General features: G+C 35.5%; 3 protein-coding genes across 4 annotated transcripts; 2 read left to right on the top strand and 1 right to left on the bottom strand.

Annotated features, from left to right (window-relative positions):
- The first annotated feature begins 3,869 nt into the window (after positions 1-3,869).
- LOC132621167 (cytochrome P450 85A1) lies at positions 3,870-6,998 on the top strand. Its single transcript, XM_060335330.1, has 9 exons — positions 3,870-4,263; positions 4,357-4,678; positions 4,793-4,942; positions 5,023-5,268; positions 5,366-5,452; positions 5,673-5,751; positions 6,345-6,451; positions 6,544-6,668; positions 6,759-6,998. The coding sequence occupies exons 1-9, from the start codon at positions 4,073-4,075 to the stop codon at positions 6,844-6,846; spliced, it is 1,395 nt and encodes a 464-aa protein (XP_060191313.1). The 5' UTR covers positions 3,870-4,072; the 3' UTR covers positions 6,847-6,998.
- Positions 6,999-7,831: 833 nt separating this feature from the next.
- On the top strand, positions 7,832-10,976 carry LOC132621168 (probable UDP-arabinopyranose mutase 1). The gene is made up of 4 exons (XM_060335331.1): positions 7,832-8,210; positions 8,849-9,099; positions 9,545-9,713; positions 9,806-10,976. Exons 1-4 carry the CDS (start codon positions 7,905-7,907, stop codon positions 10,145-10,147), a joined length of 1,068 nt encoding a protein of 355 aa, XP_060191314.1. The 5' UTR covers positions 7,832-7,904; the 3' UTR covers positions 10,148-10,976.
- LOC132621165 (tRNA (guanine(26)-N(2))-dimethyltransferase 1-like) lies at positions 10,764-17,947 on the bottom strand. 2 transcript variants are annotated; one of them, XM_060335329.1, is made up of 13 exons: positions 17,666-17,947; positions 15,216-15,503; positions 15,030-15,117; positions 14,544-14,665; positions 14,167-14,306; positions 14,009-14,081; positions 13,630-13,718; positions 13,432-13,537; positions 13,078-13,290; positions 12,213-12,407; positions 11,988-12,065; positions 11,150-11,378; positions 10,764-11,039 (listed from the first exon to the last, which is right to left on the bottom strand). In XM_060335329.1, the coding sequence occupies exons 1-13, from the start codon at positions 17,804-17,806 to the stop codon at positions 11,035-11,037; spliced, it is 1,767 nt and encodes a 588-aa protein (XP_060191312.1). In that variant the 5' UTR covers positions 17,807-17,947; the 3' UTR covers positions 10,764-11,034. The 2 variants fall into 2 exon arrangements, with proteins under 2 accessions (XP_060191312.1, XP_060191311.1); XM_060335328.1 differs by having other exon boundaries at positions 10,764-11,378; positions 17,666-17,946.
- Between the last annotated feature and the right edge of the window lie 4,111 nt (positions 17,948-22,058).

Raw genomic sequence — 22,058 nt, 5'->3', positions numbered from 1 at the left:
CAAGAATTGCAGAAAATTGTGTGGGAACGTAAAGGGGGTTGGGGGAGATCGCATCATATTGTCAAATCTCTATCCAAGGATCTCTCTAAGGATCTACACTTTTCTTCAAGTCACCATCCCAATCGGCCTTTTGTGCCACCCCAAGACAACGCATCAATTTTCAGCACAAAGTCAAAAAAACAAAATGGGAGTAATCGATGAGAGGATCAATATTCGGAGAAAAAATTCATTACACAGAGCAAAAATCCCTGTCTCCTTTTGCAATCCATAATAATAATCCCACCTACTGATTAGACTACTCGTTCATCTTCATGTTCACGTACGCCTTAGTGTACGGTCTCACCTATGTACATATTAATTTCATTCATATGTATAATTGGCTTCATGTTCTATTGGATATCAACTATCCAGGCTTGCAATTAAATATGGGTGACTAAGTTTTAAGATATGGTTCGTTTGCTTTTTCCGTTTTTGCATAAGTAATGACGTGTAACGATTTTGAAGGAACATACTTGTGAACGATAATGACATGTAACAGAGGTAGTAAGTGTTAGGTTTTCTTGAGACTAAATTCGATATGAATGACTAATTCGAATCACAAACTTGTTTCTACAAATGGTGCAAATTAGCTGTAACAGAACCAAGTTTAAGTCGAAGGAACTAAGTTCTAGTTTTACCAGTCGTACACACCGGGCTTGATGCACAATTTAAGACCGTGCGACTATAAACTTTCTGCTCAAATTATTTGCTCCACTTATATACTAACTTTAGACTGCTCGTATAAGGAAAAAAAATAAATAACACTCTCTTCATGTCAATATATGTATCAATGTTCGATGGCAGTGTCGGATCTAGAATTTAAAGTATATGGTTCTGAATATGCTATAATTTATCATAGTTACAAGTTTCGTAATTACATATTTATACGTATTTAATAATTTTTCTAATAAAAATACAAGTACATTCGTCCGAAGCCGTAGCTAATGATCGAGCGCCACCTCTGTTTGGGGTGTGGGAGAGGGAGTAGATGTTTGGTTGAGGCGAGGGGTAGAGATTGAGTTTGACAGCGGTATATGTTGTATATGTAAATCCTAAATGTGAAAATATATGGAATTCCTCTATGATTTATGAATCTAGGGAGTAGATGTTGGGTTGAGGCGAGGGGTAGAGATTGAGTTGCTTTGGGGGGAAAGGGGTTGGACGGTGAGGCTGTAATATTTAGAGGGTAGAAGACAATTAGTGTGGAATATCATGTGAAATACCACTTCGGACACTTGTTTTTTTTTTTTCTAATTTTAACCAAGGTTTTTTTTTTTTTTTTTTGTTTAATAAGAGAAATGTAATGTTCTACATTCACTGATTGAAAAACGGGCCGAGGATAGTGGTAGCCTGGTAGGTCTCAAACTTTGTTAACAGTCAAATGTATTACAATTAGATTTGAGATACCCCCACCCTAAAAGTAGCTCAAAGGTGTAGTGTAGGTAGAATCTCTATTTCACAAATTTAGTTTCCAAAATTCAAACTCATCGTCCAACAATCCAGACGCACGTGTGCTGCATATTTCAGTCAAAGTTAAAGAAAGATTCATCGAGCAATGTGACAAAACATTCAAACACATAGGTAACTGGATTTGACATAAAATACAGAAAGTGCAATGCCTGCTATTGCTAGCCTCGTCAGCTCGGAACTCGTTTTCCTTTTAACTATTCATAAATAATAACCCTTCAAATATCTTACAGTGATAGTTTTGTATCTGTCCACCTGAAGGTGATAATCTTTGTTTTTATTTTTTCTTTCTAGTGCTTTTATAACCAAAGATGAAATGTGGATCATTTCCTTACACATAAGAAGCACTAGTAATTATTTGTAAATCATTGCAATATCGGACATCCTTAATAGTTTGATACGCAAGCATATCATATTGGTGGTTTAGATTTGACACAACCGTGTGCATATAGTAATTTCCAATATAATGGTCAGAATCTCTGTTCTTTGATGTGATTAGAGTAGTGGAAGTTTATCTTATCATCAATGAGCATCCAATCGAATTATATTTAGCGAATTATTACATAATTGTTTTGTCTCCACAGGGAATTATCCAAAAGTTATTGATAGTTAAGATATTATCAAAATCATCATAAAATCAGTAAGGGGTCGTTTGATTGTTATTTACTACAGGTTCTTCATATTATTATGGTGGGGATTAGTTACGCAGAATGTTCGGATTAATTATGCAAGGTCTAGTTATTTAGGTATTTTTCATTTCATTTTCTACACCGTATAAAATAATATATAAATTAACTCATAATCTATACAAAGTACGTGTTTTTATTTATGAGGGATTGTAAAATGATATTAACCAAACACCGAACTTGATGTGTTAGAGTTTTACACAAAACAACTCAAAAGCTATCAAACATGGTACTATTAACTATGCTCATTTTAACACACGACTCAATAATTATATTCCTCACCCGCAACAAAACAGACCTCCTATGTTTGTATGGAAAACAGCGTACAAAAGTTCCAACGTTACAAGAAAGCCTTGTAGGAATTATAGTTCAGAGTTTCAGACGACTACTACAGGATTCAGTCTAGGAATTTCAAACTTAGCAGTTAGGATTGAACTGAAAAAATTAAACTTCGAGCCCCACCTCTGTGTGTGCGTGTGTGTATTCAGTGTCCATTGATATTCACATGCTAACCAAGAAGGTGTCCTTTATTGACTTAAGTAATTCCTTAGGGCAGCAGATCTATTAATGGTTGGACATGTGAACCATTTAGTCTTGAAGTGCCTTTAATTTTTTTTTTCTTCCACCTCCAATAGGGTGGTGTACATGTGCTTTTCACTTGCGACTCTTATGTATAAATTCTTCACTAGTTAAAAGTCCTTTTCATCCTTCAAACATTATACTACATCAATACCCTAATGATTAAGGAAAGGATCATTCTAACTACTGCTGCTGAATTGTTACTTTGTTTTCATCCGGTTTAACAATCAAAAGGATAAAACAAAAACTACTGACAGCCAAATTCTTTCTTGTTAAACAAATGGCTAATAACCAAAAAGGAGTCGGTGATCAAATAAAAAAAGTTGCAAGGAAGGAGCCCCTTCAGATCTTGACTAGCCAGTTAAGTCAATTGGTTTGCATGAAATACAAGTAGTACTAAAAATTACTCTGCAGTAAAAGACATTGCTATTTAAGAAGTTTTTGTTACCCGAGGCTCAGAACACAGACCCTTTTCCTTTGTAGGGCGTGGGGTTTTGGCGTATTAGGGCCTCCCCCACAACTACCTCTGTCTTTTTTAATTTAGTAGTCTCCGATTCAAAAATTACTGATTCAATTAATTAGAATTTGCATTGAATAATCCCAATGAGGATTAAGGGTTTCCTGTCAAATACTAATTGTTAAATTTAGGGCTTGACCCCCCGTTTTTCTGTTTAGCCATCGGGTATTTGAAAATCACCGATCAAATTAATCAGAATTTGCATGGAATAAGTTCATTAAAGAATAAAGCGTTTCCAATCAAAGAATTCTTCATTTTAGGGCTCAACTTCCTTTGTTTTTTCTTTTCTTTTCGGATTTAACCATCCAGTATTTAAAAATTACTAGTTCGATTAATCAAGATTTTTATTGAATAATTCTACCAAGAGGTAAAATGTTTTTTATCAGGAAGTTTTTCATTTTCAGGCTTAATTCCTTTTTTTTAATCTTCTTTTCCGTTTTGATAATTGGTACTTCAAGCTCACTACCCCTACTAACTAATCAAAATTCACATCCGATAAGTCTAACGACATAGATAAGTGTTCCCTAGACTCCTGATTAAGTATTACAGAGTTAAAATCCCGAGACATTTGATTAAGGATTGCGGACCATCCAACCACAACCTTAGTGGTCCCTCTGTCCTTCTTAACTCCGAAGCCCATCTCCTCCTCATCTATATAAACAGAGCACACGCTTGGCCAGCAATTAAGACTTAAAAGTTGTCGAAAACTGAACGAAGTCCACCATTTAGACGCTGTCTGTGAGGTGGTTGGAGCTTCTTGAGAACTGAGCTGCATCAAATATCAATGGCCTTCTTCTTAGTTGTTCTTGCTTTCTTTTTTGGGCTGTGCATCTTTAGTACTGCTTTATTGAGATGGAACCAAGTCAAGTATAACAACAAAAACTTGCCCCCTGGTACTATGGGTTGGCCACTTTTTGGTGAGACTACTGAGTTTCTTAAGCTTGGCCCTAGCTTTATGAAAAACCAAAGAGCCAGGTATAATTCTACCCCCTTTAAGGTCTAAAATTGTAGTCCTAAGAATCAAATCTGAAAAATTAAATTTCTAATGATTGTTATTACTTGTAGCAGATTTGGGAGTTTTTTCAAATCACATATACTTGGGTGTCCAACAATAGTATCAATGGATCCAGAGTTAAATAGATATATACTTGTGAACGAGGCAAAAGGACTGGTCCCAGGATACCCGCAGTCGATGCTAGACATTTTAGGAAAATGCAATATTGCAGCTGTCAATGGTTCGGCTCACAAGTACATGAGGGGTGCATTGTTATCTCTAATTAGCCCTACCATGATCAGAGACCAGCTTTTGCCTAAAATTGATGAGTTCATGAGATCCCACTTGACCAATTGGGATAACAAAGTCATTGATATTCAAGAGAAAACCAATAAGGTCAGTCTAAGAAACAAATTAGTACTCCATCAAAAGTCTCTGTTTTTCCTCTGCTTTTGATCTAAGTTTTGCTAAAATGTTTTCTATTTTTTTTTTTTTATATATTTTCCCTAGATGGCATTTCTGTCATCATTGAAGCAAATTGCTGGGATTGAATCTAGCTCTTTAGCTCAAGAATTCATGCCTGAATTCTTCAAGCTTGTACTAGGCACTCTTTCACTGCCCATCAACCTCCCCAACACGAACTATCGTCGCGGATTTCAGGTAAATTTCCTGAAACTATCAGTTGTAATTTAACATATTATACGCTTTCAGAGAGTATCTAATAAGAAGATATATTTCAGGCAAGGAAAATTATTGTGAGCCTACTGAGGACACTCATAGAAGAGAGAAGAGCTTCAAAGCAAATTCAACATGATATGCTTGGTTACTTGATGAATGAAGAAGCAAATAGATACAAATTAACAGATGATGAGATGATTGATTTAATCATAACCCTCTTGTACTCTGGATATGAAACTGTTTCCACCACTTCTATGATGGCTGTCAAATATCTTCATGATCATCCAAAAGTTCTTGAAGAACTCAGAGTAAGTCCAAGATCATAGACTTAATTACTACTAGTTGCTTAACTACATTGCTGTTTTAATTATTCTTATTTGATAACCTTGATTTGTAATTCTACAGAAAGAACACATGGCAATTAGAGAAAAGAAAAAACCTAAGGATCCCATTGATTACAACGATTACAAGGCAATGCGGTTCACACGAGCTGTAAGTGTCTATGTTATTTTGCTTTTTTTTTTTTTTTTTTTTGTACACTGATCGTACAATACAATTTTACGGAATCCTTAAATTTGGCAACCTTCTATAACACGTTAAATAAAATTTTATTACATTTAGTAGTGTGTATGAGATAAATCCTTAATTTAGATGGAACAGTTTGTCAACTCAAAGGTCAACATATTGAATCTATATATTTTTGCTGGTACAGGTGATTTTAGAGACCTCCAGGTTAGCAACGATAGTAAATGGGGTTCTGAGAAAAACCACTCAAGATATGGAAATAAATGGTAAGTATTCTTGGGGAAAATCTCATGCATATTAAGTTTGAGTTTTATACATCGTCAGTGTATTTTCCTACGATCATGTCATCCAAAAGATACTTTAAATTAAATAAAATAGCTAATTTATTATAAAGGGTAAAAATGACCTGATTGTATAAAATTCTCTTACGGTACTTGACAATATATATAATTTAAAATCATTGCTTATTTGTATGTTTTGAGTGATTGTTGAAACTATGGGCATCAGATGCAGGGACAATATTCTTCTCATTTAGACTCATTAAAATCTTTAAAATAATGTTTGGATGTATACTATATGATCATCTTTTGTGTTATGGACCCTATAATACCACGATCCACATGGCACACCTACCATTCCAGCCTATACAGTTTCCTTCCTGACCCATGTGTCGTCTCTAAACTTTTTGGGAAAAAGAAAATAGTACAATCCCTAATATTATTTCCTATCATCAAAAAATTCTAAAAATTGCTCCTTTAAACCTTTTTTTCTTCTAAGTAGATGCTTTAAAAGTCTGTCTTGAAAAGAAATACATGTATCGTTGGTCTAATTATTATTTTCTTTATGTGTATATTTTTAGGATACATCATTCCTAAAGGATGGAGAATATACGTATACACAAGGGAGGTGAATTATGATCCAAGGATTTATCCTGATCCATATATATTCAATCCATGGAGGTGGCTGGTTAGTATTGTTAAAGAAAAAAAAAAAAAAGGGACTATGTTTAAATTTGATTTTTAAGTTGGAGCTAACTAATTGTGCTCTGCTAATTACAGGATAGGAACCTGGAGAACCAAAATTCGTTCTTGATATTTGGAGGTGGTACTAGACAATGTCCTGGAAAGGAGCTAGGTGTAGCAGAAATTTCTACATTTCTTCATTACTTCGTAACAAAGTACAGGTAACTAATATATACTTAACATATACATAAATTTTAATTTTCTTACATATCGATATGTTACTAAATGTAGTTGTGCTATGGTTTATGCAGATGGGAAGAAGTAGGAGGAGATAAACTGATGAAGTTTCCAAGAGTTGAAGCACCAAATGGACTGCGTATTAGAGTTTCAACTTACTAACTATCAATTCATGAATGTACAGAAAAAAGAAAAGAAAAAAAAAAGAAGAGAGATTTGTAGGATGCAAGCTAAGAGTAACAGGGATGTACAACTTACTGTTCCCGCTAACATAATGACGAATTAATCACATTTTTTTGCGGAGATTATCAATCTATCCACTGTCAATTACTTCCTACTCAACCATCATAATATAGCAAATAAATGAATGAATAAAACGAAATTATTGAAGAACCAATGCTAAACTATAAGTGAGAACCCATTAGATTAATGGGTTTTGTAAAGCTTTCTACGTGGGTCTGGAATGTGGACCGGCCCACAAAGTAGTTCTCATTGTGTAATTTTTTGTAATATCTTGATTACATGTTACGGGACTTATATCAGACTCCACAGTTGATGAAACTGCAATTAAAGGTTCAATTTCAACGCACTGTTACGCCTTTCCTTAATCTCAACTCCTGGTTTTGAAAGCCTTAAACAATACATTTCTATTTCTTAAATGTGTATTCAAAGCTCTTAACTTTTTAGTAGTAAGTAGAATTCTTCTGTATGATTGATATCTTATAAAGGCAAAAATCAGTGGATGTACAAAAATCTATACTTATTATTTTTTTGTGTCAACTTATAAAATACGTTTTTCTTTTTAGTCTGTCATAAAAAAAAATATATAGTTAAAAATAATTTAACTTTTAAATATTCTTTTTTTTTTGCTCCGCAAAACCTGTCACAACTTTAAACAATCAATTTAAACTTAATGAGATTGTTTATAAGAACATAAGTATCTAGCAAATATTTTACGCCACAAGTTTGGAAAGTTTTTTTATTTATTTTTTTCTTCCTTACGACTTCATATTCACAGTTAAAATGCATAGCATAAAAAGGGCATTGCAACCTTTTTGACAAAGTCCGTAACCATAATAACTCCCTTTTCCACACCTCACACTTGTCACCACCCTTTACTCTGATTCTCGATGTATAAAAGCACTTCCCCCTTTGTCTTAATTTCTCACTAAATAAATTGTTCCCATTGCTAAGCAAAAAAGGAAAAAAATTACTCAAACATGGCTACTGTCCCACTGAAAGATGAGTTAGACATAGTGATACCAACAATTAGAAACTTGGATTTTCTTGAGATGTGGAGGCCATTTTTCCAGCCATATCATCTTATTATTGTACAAGATGGTGACCCTTCAAAGACTATTAAGGTTCCTGATGGTTTTGATTATGAGCTCTATAACCGTAATGACATTAACAAAATTTTGGGTCCAAGGGCCTCTTGCATCTCATTCAAGGACTCTGCTTGTCGTTGCTTTGGTTACATGGTCTCCAAGAAGAAGTACATTTACACCATTGATGACGATTGCTTCGTGAGAGATCTCACTTCCCTCCTCTACTTTTTATTATTCTCTCTTCATAATTATATTCTACTTGCTTATATGTTAAATAATACTTATTAAACGTTCAATAGTAATAACGCACGCATAACTTTTAGAATTGTACGTGTTTCTTACATGACCCGGAGTTTGAATTTTCTCTTTATCTTTTATGGTTGTAGTATTCAATTTGAGATCATTGGGGGGTGTCTTTGGTATTCCCAAAAATGTTTTCAGGAAAATAAGTCATTTTCTTGTGCTTAATTGCCAAAAAAAAATTTGTTGAGGAAACATTTCCTACCAAAAGGGGAAAATGATAACCTCCCTCATCTTTTGACAGAAGTCATTTTTCTTTGCAATTAGCATTGATTATTAGCTTTGTGTCAACATTGAGATGTTATCATCAATTTTAATACTCAAAAATTTCATCAAAACACTATCTTAGTTGCTAATATTATTACCAATCTGTAATACATTTTCCGAAAAATTAATTTTCACCCTCCAATCAAACACCGGAAAATTTTCGGTAAATGATTTACGTAAAATACACCCCTGTTTCTGAAAATCACATTTGATTAAAGGCTAACACAGTTGAGTAGGTTGACTTTGTTTTCTTTTGCAAAAATTGATAGGTTGCAAAGGACCCAAGTGGGAAAGATATCAATGCATTGGAACAGCACATAAAGAACCTTCTTTGCCCAGCAACTCCCTATTTCTTCAACACTCTGTATGATCCCTTCAGAGATGGTGCTGATTTTGTGCGTGGATACCCTTTCAGCCTACGTGAGGGTGTGCCAACTGCAGTCTCTCATGGCCTCTGGCTCAACATCCCTGATTATGATGCACCTACTCAACTTGTCAAGCCTCTCGAGAGGAACACCAGGTCTCTTTACATTTTTTTTTTTTCCAACTTTTATACACTGGCAGTTTAAATGATTTTTACACTACTAATGCAATTGAACCAATTGCGGCGGGATCATTGCCCCTATTTCTAGGTTACACGATCATGATTAATATAATTAGTTACCTGTAGTTATCTTCTAAATGGCCTAAAAGCTTCGGCGGATGGAGCCTCTGTGCAATTCAACATAGGTCTAAGATGCAAAATCATAAAATTTCAACAAATGTCAGATTTTGAATCCATAATTTCAAAAGTATAGTGAGTTGCTAAGAACTTTGAAGATTAAAATCTTGGTTCCGGCTCAGCTTGAAATTGTGAGTACAAAAATATTTACACCATCACCGTACTAGAGTTTTACTTTTTCTTTTAATTTCTTTTGGCAAGTGACTAGCCTTAGCGTTCATTCTATAACCGGTTGGTTTGACAGGTATGTTGATATGGTGTTGACAATTCCAAAGGGTACACTCTTCCCAATGTGTGGTATGAATTTGGCATTTGACCGTGACCTTATTGGTCCTGCTATGTACTTTGGACTCATGGGTGATGGCCAGCCTATTGGACGCTACGACGATATGTGGGCTGGTTGGTGCTGCAAGGTTCGTCACTTGTTATATCTTTTAAGTGATCGAATTGTGTGGATCTTTTTATATGTCAGTGCATAGAACTTAAACTCTTAACGAATTGGCAGGTTATATGTGATCACCTGGGATTGGGAATCAAGACTGGATTACCCTACATCTACCACAGCAAGGCTAGCAATCCATTTGTCAACTTGAAGAAAGAGTACAATGGGATATTCTGGCAAGAAGAGATCATTCCATTTTTCCAGCAATTGAACCTGTCCAAAGAGTCTACTACTGTCCAGAAATGCTATGTGGAAATGGCCAAGCAGGTCAATGAAAAACTTGGAAAAATAGATCCTTATTTTGTGAAGCTTGCAGATGCTATGGTCACTTGGATTGAAGCTTGGGATGAGCTCAATCCTGCTTCTAAAGACTCTGCCAAAGCTCCCACTGAGCCAACCAAATAAATTATTTCATAGTTATTTGTGACTTTTTAGTTTGCTTCCAGTACTTTATAGCTTTGGGTTTTATATAATTCTGTAATCTGTTTTCCTTTACGTTTTTTTTTTTTTTTTCAACTTGGAGTTGTAGGGGTAGTCTAAATTTGGAGTATCCGCGGAAGAAAAACTCCTTTAAATTCTTACAAACTGTAATAAGCCATAAGGTCTTCACTTTGATGCGAAGATCAGATGAAAATTTTAATTTACTTCTCTTTCCTACAAAACCTGTTAGAAGAAGACCCCTATTTTCCAGCATCTTGCTTTTGAATGTCTGATTGACAAATGACTAATCTAGCAATAACTATTAAAAAAAAAAAAAAAAAGGTCCCTTTTTGCATGTTTAGAATTTACTAATCATAAATCAATATTCCGTAAAATAAAGTAATTAAGAAATCTTAAGAATCACGAACTCTGAAATCTGAATACGCAAACAGATACTTCCAGGAACACGAGAGATTTCAATCATACATCCATTGCAAATTTTCCCAGCCTTTGTTTCTTTAGATACAACTTTTAGCATTGTTTTTAGAACATTACAGAATGTTTACCTTAATCGTCAAAAATTAACAAAAGACTTGCCACGTTAACAGCTGAAACCGGTGCAATTTTTTGTCGACATAGAAGAGTAAACAGGCAAAAGACATGTTACACAGTAGTTTTCTCATAAATGAAAACGTAAAAACAAAATTTGATACAGCAACTACTAAAATATTGAAACAAAAGTAAAAAGGACAAACAAAAAAAATATAAATAACCCTACCTCCTTTAAAAATTAAAAAGAACTGACAGAACAGAATAACATCCTCCCCATTACCGATAGACGTTTTTCACGATTATCAGAAAGAGGATGGATCTCACTCTGCAAGAAAATGCAGCAGAAGAAAGAGAGAGATTATGATGAGAGATTAAAACTGCAGACAGTTGGCCAAGATAATAGTTATGAATCAACAGATTCTTCGGTCCTCTTACGCTTGGCTGCAGGTTCCTCCTCAACATTCTCATGGTTGCTGCCATCGCCATTCTCATGGTTGTTAATTGCATTCAATGCTTTAGGACCCAAAAGAGACACGTGCTTGCTGGTGATCGTTCGGCCTGCCCTTAGTTTTGGACCCCAATGCCTTTCCGGATTAGGGAGGAAACGAGCAACCTTCTTGGCCTGTGCCTTGCTAAGGGATGCAACAGCCCGAGAAAAATTAGCCTGAAATAAATATAACACCAAGATTAATATTCCCGATATATGACTAGAAAAGACATGAGTATTAAACGATCTAATTCTTGATTTAAAATAAAAAGTGAGTCATTGTATGAGTAAACACATGTAAAGAACTTGTATGTGTACAGAAAGCTAAAAATCCCATGATTGTCATATGAGGGTGTTACCAGAGCATAGTGTTGTAAATTTAGTTAGTTTTTTTTTTTTTTTTTTTTTTTTGAAAAAAGGAGTGACAGGACTTACAAACTTAACAATACAATAACTAGTGCAAAAGTTTGATTTGCAGAAGCGGAACAAAGTCTCTATTCACTTTTGGTGATATCTTGTAGTAAAATAAAATGATTCCCAGACACTGGAAGTCAAGGGGACAATAATCACAGGGTACAGGAAATTAAAATAGAGGACCAGAATTTCACATTTCATCATTAAACATTGGCTGGCAAAGATTAGAGGCTGAGAACATCCGTGTTTTGTCCTTATTTTATACTCCTTTATAGGTCTAAATTCAATATATTTTGGACCAAAAAGTACCCTTCTGTGCCATGTGATAATGATGCCTTAAAATAAAGTCACTTCCAGAAGGTTAAAGCTCACCTGCAGAACAGGTTCCTTAGCAAGAATCACACTTCCAGCATGGTCAGATGGTTGAGCCTTCACGGGATGATTTTTGACCTGCAAATAGAACGTTATCAACTCGGATGGTAGATGGGGAAGGATGCGTTATTGTCAACATATGAAACAAGCAAAGGCATGTTTTTAAGCTACTTCTAAGAATATCTAGCAAGAGCTTCCAGAAACAAGCAAAAGGATAAAACTTACCCAGCAACGCATGATATCCCAAATGACATCCATAGGGGCATCTGTTTTCAACCCTAAAGGATTCACATGAGTCCCTGATATGCGATATCCTGCGTTGATCACCGCAGAGCGAAAGATTACTGCTGAGGGAGAAGTGCATTTTAGTGTTGCACAGAGATTGTGCAAACTCAGAAACAGAGGAACATCAGGTAATTCCTGCAAAAGCACACTCCTTTATCAGCCTTTAGAGAACGTCCACTGAAAATAACCGATTAAACTGTTCCTCATCAATATGATGTGCACTGAATAAGTAATGTCACCAAATAACTAGTGAAGGATGATAGTTTCTTTCCCCCAAAAAAAAAAAAAAGATTATGCTGCAGAATTGATTGAAGAACTGATATTCCTAACTGGATTTATATTTCCATAAAAAAACACATTCAGAACCCCATTACAAAATGAAGCTTTACATTTATGGCAATTAGGGCAGGTAAAGTCCTATCTACCAATTTGCAATGTCAAATTATGTATAGCTACCTTTTCCACTAGTATGCAATTTTTCTTCACCAATTGAAATAATTGTTATAGCAAAATGAAAAGAAAAGACATAGCAATACTAAGGATTTTCACACCAACTCACTCGCCTGATTATTTGCTCCTTCTCCCCGGAAACACTCCCCATAAGAACTTTAAAAAAAGGTTTATGTGCCTTTCATTGGAAATGAGTTAAATACTAAATTGGCAACTGAAAGAAGATGTAATTGCCAGTTTAATTTGACAAAGATATTAAGTAGTTTTCATTTCTTTAGATTACCTAACACAGAAGGAAAGAGCCATATGGACAGAATTGAGATGAGCATAATATAAATTTTAAGGCAAACCACACCTCTGATACAGTTGTCAACACAGCGGAGATTCGCTCATAAGCAGGATACCGTTCCTTCATTGACTTCACATCTGCAAGTATGGCAGCTACCCACTCTTGATCATGGATTGGGGCAGACCATATGGGTCCACCCATGTTGAATTTCTTACCACAATCACTACAATCTTGAGCAACGGTAGGGCCAAATCCAGGGAGGTATCTGACACTGTTATTCTAAATAAGCAGAAAAGTTAAATATATTAATGGCCATATTTGAAAATATGTATTAAAACAGTATCTACTAAGGATTTAAAAGTAACCAGCACAACCAGTTTGTACGATTAGGATATTCAAAGATTGTGAATGGAGAAATACCTTTGAGACAGTTCTCCCAACTGTCTGAAGATGAAACGAGTCACAGCCAATGCATTGATAGACATATGAGAGCTTCAAAGGAGTATTTTTCATATCACTTGCAGAACTGCACGCAATTATAAAAGAGCTCACATCTACAGAGAGAAGATTGTAAACCTATGAAAAATTGGCTAAATTGTAGAGAAGATAAACACTTACGTGTATATACGAACAAAAACGCGAACATAGAAATCCATCTGAACAGATAATACCGGAACTATATATCTTTTATATCGATTTGCATGGCTCTGAAATAAAATAACAAACAAATAAAAAATTAAGAGCTAAGAAATATTAAAGAAGCACCCGTTATTTAGGATATAGGATTAATAAAAAGAAGAAATGATACTTCTAATTTCTATATTAAATTATAAGTAACGGATTTTTCTACTCTGTTGGTGGAACTTCAATATGCTAAGAGCAGCTGCTAGAACAATGCAAAAACAAGAATGTAAAGAACAAAATCGCATGAATATAGTCAGCAACCATTACTCACTCCTTAAAAGAAGTAGAAACAAAATCTTCACAAATGAAGTACCTCAATAGACGCAAGAAGGATCCGCAAAGCCATTTCATGGCAATATTTTCCTCTCAAAGGATAGGAGCCATATCTAATCGCAGATGAGATCATGTAATCAGGATATAATGACTAATAAATTTATGTAACGCCAGAAGCAAAGGGATTATTTTCTTTACTTGGAATAGCAAACTTCTCCATTTCCTCCACATAACACTGCCATATCAGTTGCGGTACACATTAACATCCCTCCATCAGCAACAGATTGAACTGCTGAGTCCAAGAACACAGATGGTGCTCCATAAGGATCAAGATCAACCTGAAACAACACTAACCAAAAATGTATGAATGATAGCTCATCTTGACAAAGTAGATATTAACAATAATATTAAACATACAATTTACTAGGATAAAGAATTTAACATGTAAAAAAAATATCCTGCACATGGTTGCCTTATTAATTCAGCATCAACGAACAGCTTTCACTTATTACAGGCAGAATTAGACAGACCTGTGCAGAAGAATATAAATATGATAATTTATTGTACATTCATACCACATCAAATTCGTTTGGGTGGGTAAGCATATAAACCCTCGCATCAGCAAGGTGAGACTCCACCTTCGAGCATGCCACTGAACCATTAAATTTTATATTTCTCCTGCAAGCTTCCACAGAGGCTGCATCACAAGGGAATATCTAGTCAAATGCTGGATCGGACATTAGAAATAATATATGTTTTGAGTTATTATACAGATATTTTGAAACAAGACAAGTAAATCCGCTGGTCAAAGCTACATAATATTCTCAGCAATATGTCCCAGGTTTTTTTTTCCATAATTATCACGACTAATCGACTATAAGGAATCCACTTTATATTTCTAGTCCATTCCATCAGACATTCTTACTTTGTTTGCAACTCATCTCTTAACCCAAGAGATGCATTCCTTTTTCTTTTTCTTTGACTATGGTTTGCAGTGAGGTTTGGGGTGGTAACAGCACTAGATATTTTATACAGCACCACCTAAACTGAGATAGGATTACCTTTATCATTGTCAAGGGCCACGACCTGGCTAATTCCTTCTACTTCACGCGCATACCTTAAAGCCCTCAATCCAGAAGCTGAGAGAGCCTGTTAAGTGACATTGAAAGAAAAACTGTTAGTCAACCACAGTAAATACCTCATTTCTGATAAACCAATAATAATAATCAACAAAAATAGCAATAAACCTCGAGAACTCGTGGAGGCTTTAGTTCTTCTCGGCCTTTTCCCCGTAGAATTTTAGTCTGTTCCTCTGGAATGCTACATGATTCACCATTGGATGTTTCTCCCAAGACTTCAGATCCATCATTGGATTCACCATTATGCTGCACTGAATCACCTGGCTTTTCCGCTTTAGCATCAGATAACTTATTTGCAGCCTTGGTTCTTCGTCTAGCCAACATTGCTTCATGCTCCTGCTTTCGTTGTGATATGAAGGTCCTCAAAACAGCTATAGACATATCTCTGTTATTCACCTGGTGCAGATAGTTTTGGATGAGCTATGTTACCACATAGAGTAAAGAATAAAGGGATGTAACGTGACAGCTATCAATAAACCACAAGTGCCACACAAGAAAAATTTGTTCAGTGTGGCATGCCAGAGACAGTCAACAACAACATACCCAGTTAAATCCCACAACGTGGGGTCTGGGTGCCAAAGACCGTCAAGGATTAGATATTTGTGTACAAGTTGCAATAGTCATATTGAAAGGACTATATTACCCTGTCCTAAATATTTACTGGGTGAAATTCCTGTATGAGGAAGTTACCATGAATCGAGCTGTCACTAAGTTAAAAAGAAAGGAAAAGTAGACAACCCCTTTTATCCTAAAAGGATGGTACTAATTACATTCTGAGCCTATGTTACATGGAGATGTAGAGTGTAGACATGTGCAAAGATCCTTTCCAATACACTAAAAATTTACTAAAATTAAACGCACCCATGTTGGACACTTACTCACACCACGGTAGATACATACCAGATACCACCAATAAACAAGTAAATGTAATATAGTTCCCAACTACCTCCTTTTCACCAAGAAGAAAGTTAACCGGAAAAAAAAAAAAAAAAAAAAAAAAGAGGTTGGCTTTATGCAATTATTTTTGTCAAATGCAACATAGAGTTGAGCAAAGGATCAACTGCTTTGCTAATTCCTCATGAAGAGATGAATTAGGAAGATTTTGAATCAAACTCTATCTCTTAATCCATCCTTGGCCGTAATATTATCTCAAGGTTTGTAGTGATAACCAGCAAATCATTAACTAAAATATGTTGATAATTAACTATTTCATGGGTTGCGTGAATAGTTGAAGCCACGCACTGCCGAAGAAGGATGTTTTTTGATAAGGAATGTTTGTAAAAAGATGTTATCCAAAAGCCATTCAAGTAATTGTAGTAAAACTTGTCTTGTTGACCTCTTGGCTTTTCTGGCATATAAACGTATTAAGTCATTTTCGTCTGTAAAACCATAATGAAAATGAAATCTTTGTTTTAGCACTCATCTTGGCCATTGAGTCTGCGTTTTCCGTGAGAGACAGTCAAGTGCCTAAGAAGGTCCATTCTAGACAAATACGATATTGAGATTTTCCCGGAATGTGATTGGTATCTACTTTCGCTTCTGATCTTAGGCTCTTTTATTTGTTAGTCCTGGTTCAATTTCATGCTCCATATAATTGTTATATGTATAAATAGATATTTTGATTAGTTTTATGCTCCCTCCATTTCAATTTATGTGATCCTATTTGACTGGGCACAAAGTTTAAGAAAGAAGAGAAGAGTTTTAAACCTGTGGTGTTAAATAAGTCATATATATTTTGTAGGTATAAATCATTACATAAAGGTAAATTGTGTCCAAATATAGAAAGGGGTCATTCTTTTTGGCACAGACTAATAAGGAAATAGGTTCACATAAATTGAAACGGAGGGAGTAATAAATATAGTGACATACGATTTTTTTTATTTGTTCCTTCATCTACGGATTTTTCATCAAAGATTGCACTTTAATTGTGCTTTCTGTTTAAAATCCTAGCAGAACTCTTGACCTTGATGCTTTTCTACACTTTTCACTTACGGCAATGTTGTTCTGTCTGTCTCTCTCTCTCTCTCTCTCTCTCACATTACAAGAGAGATGACTCAAGAAGCACCTACATTCTAGACATTGTAAATTCTAGAAATCATAAAACTTATCGATGTACAAATGGCTAATTCTGTAATAAGACAATGATATAGATGGATGCTAAGGCAACTATGTGACACATTCTACAGATTAGCCATTCCACCAGCAAAGCTTACATTAGAGGGACAATGAAATTAGCAAGTCACTGTACTTTGTGAAAATTTCCCTAAATTTCTAAATCCAAATTTAATAATTAAAACATGTCTTATTGCAATATAAGATCAGAGAAGCATTGTTAAAGAAGCACTCTTTTGATAACTTTGGTGCTAGTGAAGCACTTTCTTTAAATATAATCGTATAATACCAAGAAAGAACACAAAGCTTAAAACTTGAACAATATTTGGCAGTATAAGTCAAGTGAATTAACCAAATATAAATCTTTGAAACACCCTGTTCTTGAAAATTAACACAGATAGTGAATACATCAAGAATTTTTTTTTTAAAAAAAAAAAAAAAAGGACCTGGGTTTTGTTGTAAAAGACTTCATTTTTAGCATGCATAAGAATCTCAGCATCTCCTTCTTTGATGATGGTGTAATCATTAATATCAAAGGAATTGCCATTTTGCTTCTCTTCATCACCTGTTTTTGTGTCAGCCCCCATTATCGACAGTTTCTTCAGAACAAAGAGAGAAGCAGTTGTTGAAGCAGGGGGAAATAGTGAAGAAGGTATAATAATATTCAGGCAAAAACCCTAGTGGCCCTGAATCTGGGGATAGTGGGAAGTTGCATTTTTTTTAAATATTTTTCCTTTTTAGCGTTTTAAGGATTTGGGAATTCTACTAAAATTTGTATAGGGGATTAATTCCTAATTATTATTATTAAATAAATTTCATTCTTCTCTTTCAAATTAATTCCAGTTCAAAAAGAGTATCTACTTAGCCATTTACATCTCCTAAGAAAATATTAGTAACTCCTAGGTAAAAATAGGTAATTTGACTAAATTATCCCTAATTAATAAGCATTAGATTTGGTCACTTAACACTTAATTAGAGCAAATATGAAAAGTTAAAGGTTAATTCTTGCTTAATCTGTTAAGTGGACACTCTTTTTTTGAATAAAAAAATAAAGGCTAATTAGACATTCTTTTTGAACCGGATGACGGAGTATCATGATTATCTTTTTAGACTACCTCAAGATGTTGTCCATTTAAAATCAACACAAATATATTTATACTACTAAAATTGATGCTATTTCTAAATTGGTCAGATCTAATAAACTGGTTTACTAGTGACGATAGCCTGGGCAAAATCTCGGCTACAGTTGGTACAATTATAAATAATAAAATATATAGATATTAATTATTAATAAACAATCTCTTGCTTTCTCTCTCTAGGAATGTTTTCTCTCTCGGCGCAAGTTAGCGGGCTTGCTTAACCTGCGCCAACCATGGGTAAGAGAGCTCGTATTCCGACAGAGAAGGCAGCAATGGCTCAGGAAAATGCTAGGAAAGGTGGTGGAGGGCAGAAGAAAGATAGTCAAGTTCCAGTTCAAAAGGAGGCTTGTATTGAAGCTGAGGTGGTGAGTAAACAAAATGGTAGTAATGGATTAGAAATGACGCAGATGGAAGAACTCCAGATCTCAGAACATTTGGAGGAGAGTCAGATGCCGACTGAAACTATAATTGAGACAGCAATTCCACTATCCACGGGAAATTCGGAGGTACGCACCCGCGTAGCAGTAAATATGGGGAATAGTGAATCCAAAACGGAATCTAGCCGAAGACTGTCCTAGGCAGATGAAGTGGAGGCTGAATTAAAAATGAGGCCATTTAGTATGGGACAACTTCGATATCACAAAGATCTCTAATACTGGTTTTAAGCTGGATTATGTTGCTCCAGAACTTCATGAAGAGGTACATGTTTGTGAAATTGATTTAGAGAACATTAGTTCTGAAATTCTCTATTGAAAAAATGCGATAGTGTGTTATGTGCTGGGGGGCTCACCCCCCATTATCTGTATTGAATGGATTTGTACAAAGGCAGTGGGCCAAGCATGGTATTAATAAGGTGTCGATGCTGAAAAATGGAATTGTCCGGGTTAGGTTTGAAAGTGAGATAGGGAAGAATGAGGTACTACAAGGGGGAATCTATCACTTTGATAACAAACCGTTCATCGTCAAAATGTGGAATCCAGATATGGAATTTACAACGGAAGAGTTGTATACTGTGCCTATTTGGGTGAAACTACCTGGATTGGACTTTAAATACTGGAGTCCTAAAGGGCTTAGTAAAATTGGAAGTCTGATAGGAAAGCCATTGATGGTCGATCGAAACACTGAAAAGAAGATAGATTTAAATTGTGCCAGATTATTGATAGAGGTGGATATAGACATACCTCTTCCCGAGAAGGTTTTCTTTAGGTCTGAGAGGGGGTACTTGTTGGAACAAAAATACTGGAAACCAACACTTTGCAAATTTTGTAGTAAATATGGCCATAGTGAAGAGGCGTGTAGGAAGAAGAACCCTGCACCCACAACAAATACAGTCACTGAAGTAGAGAGTAAAGAGGAGGGAGGTCAGGGAACTAAAGTAACAGTTGATGGTAATGAAGAGGTCCCAAGCAAAACACCTACAACAAAAACATGAGGAGGGGATCAAGGGGTCCAAATTGGTGCTAATAATAAGGAAGGTGTTCCAGAGGTTCAAAAAATGGGTGCCAATAAAGGAGTGGCAACTACTAGGACTCAATATTTAGTACACGGTGTCCCTACTCTGGGGAAGTATGTCACTCCACAAGTGAGGGAACAGGTTGGACTTGGGTGGGTTACTCCTATGAATCCTGTACACAAGCAGCAAGGCCGAGGGACTAAACAGCAGAATCAACAAGAGCCTCTAGATAAACCTGGAACAAGTGGTAAAAGGCAAGCTCAGCAAGGTACAAAAGTGGGAGGTAAGTCTAGCCCTCCTACTGATAATGGATAGCATGTTATGTTGGAATGTGAGGAGTCTTAATGGCCCTAATAAGCAAAGAGAAGTAAAACTCTTTTGCAATAGAGAGTTAGCTGGAATAGTAGGATTGGTGGAGACTAAGGTGAAAGTAAGTAAAATTGATCAAGTAGCTAGCAAGTTATTCCAAAGCTGGAAATATTTAACAAATCTTGCATATCCTTATAATGGTAGAATCTATTTGACATGGAGGCTTGATCTTTATCATATACAATATGTGAATGGTAATGCTCAAGCCATCACTTGTCAAGTGCTTAATAAAAGTCTAGACAAGACTTTTTATATGACAGTTGTGTATGGGTACAATGCTGGGGAAGAAATAATGGAGCTCTAGGGTTATCTGGAGGATGTAAAGCAGAATGTAATGGGCCTTGGATACTAGTGGGGAATTTTAACACAGTGCTAAACATGAATGATAGATTTGGGGGAAATCCAATTTCTGTTCCTAAAGTAGTGGATTTCAAAAACTGTGTAGATACTTATGAACTGGTGGAACTGCCTGCTAAGGGGTGTAGGTATACCTGGAATGACAAACAATGGGAAAATATGGTGTTTCAAAAATTGATTGGGTATTAATGAACAATGACTGGTTGACTCAAATGCCTAGCTATATTACAAATTTTCTATTGGAAGGAATTAGTGACCACTGCCCTATTAAAATAGAAGTACTGATTGCTAAACTAAGTAGGAACAAGGCGTTTAAGTATTGTAATACATGGGCCACTCATCCCAGCTTTTAAGACAGGGTTAGGGAAGTTTGGAATGAGCAAGTAAGGGGGTGTACCATGTTTCAAGTAGTGAAGAAATTGAAAATGTTAAAAGGGAAAGTGAAAGATCTAAACAAGCAACACTTCAGAGATATTCTAACAATAGCAGAAGAGGATAGATCATTACTAAGCTCAGTGCAACAAGCTCTTCAGAGGAACCCTAGTGATCAGACTCTCCAGAAGGAGGAGAAGGAAAAACTCCAACAGTTCAGGAGGTCTTCTTACATGGCTGAATTATTTTTGCAACAGAGGAGTAAAGTCACATGGATCAAATTAGGAGATGATAACACTAGATATTTCTACTCAGTGATAAAGTACAAGAAGCTACAACAAACTGTTACTTAGCCGAAGGATAATAGAGATGTGAAGTAGCATGATCCAGAGAATATAGCTCAAATTTTTGTGGAGTATTATCAGGGGTTGTTGGGACAAAAGGACAGAGGTTGGACAAAAATGTTTCATAGTGTTATCAACAATGGTAAGAAACTCTCCTTAGAGCAGCAAATGGACTTGATGAAGCTATACAGTAGTAAGGATGTGAAGCAAGCTATGTTTAGTATTAATGAAAACAAGAGCCCAGGCCCTGATGGGTATAGTAGTGATTTTTATAAGAAAGCCTGGTCAGTGTTGGGAGATGATGTGACTAAGGCAATTCTGGAGTTTTTAAGAAATGGACAGTTGCTAAATCAGATAAATTCAACCATGATAGCCATGATCCCTAAAGTGGAGAATCCCCAACTAGTTGGTCAATTTAGGCCAATCTCCTGTTGTAATGTAATGTACAAGTGCATTTCAAAAATCATATGTGTTAGACTGAGAAAGCTTTGACTGTGTTGGTTGCTGAAAATCAAGCTGCATTTGTAGAAGGGATGTCCTTAGTGCATAATGTGCTTATATGTCATGACTTGTTGAAGCATTACAATAGGAAGACAACACATAGGTGCCTTATGAAAATTGATTTAAGGAAAACATATGATATGGTGAGATGGGAATTTGTAGAAGAAGTATTGTTGGGTTATGGATTTCCAGTGCCTTTTATTCAATTGGTTATGTGTTGTGTCATAACAACAAAGTTCTCTGTGAAAGTGAATGGAGAAGGATATGAGTATTTTGAAGGGAAGAGGGGGTTGAGGCAAGGAGA

This window comes from Lycium barbarum, chromosome 12 (genome assembly GCF_019175385.1).
Source record: "Lycium barbarum isolate Lr01 chromosome 12, ASM1917538v2, whole genome shotgun sequence".
Classification (NCBI taxonomy): Eukaryota; Viridiplantae; Streptophyta; class Magnoliopsida; order Solanales; family Solanaceae; genus Lycium; species Lycium barbarum.
The sequence above is the reverse complement of the archived record's forward strand: the minus strand, read 5'-3'. Positions and strand labels throughout refer to the sequence as shown.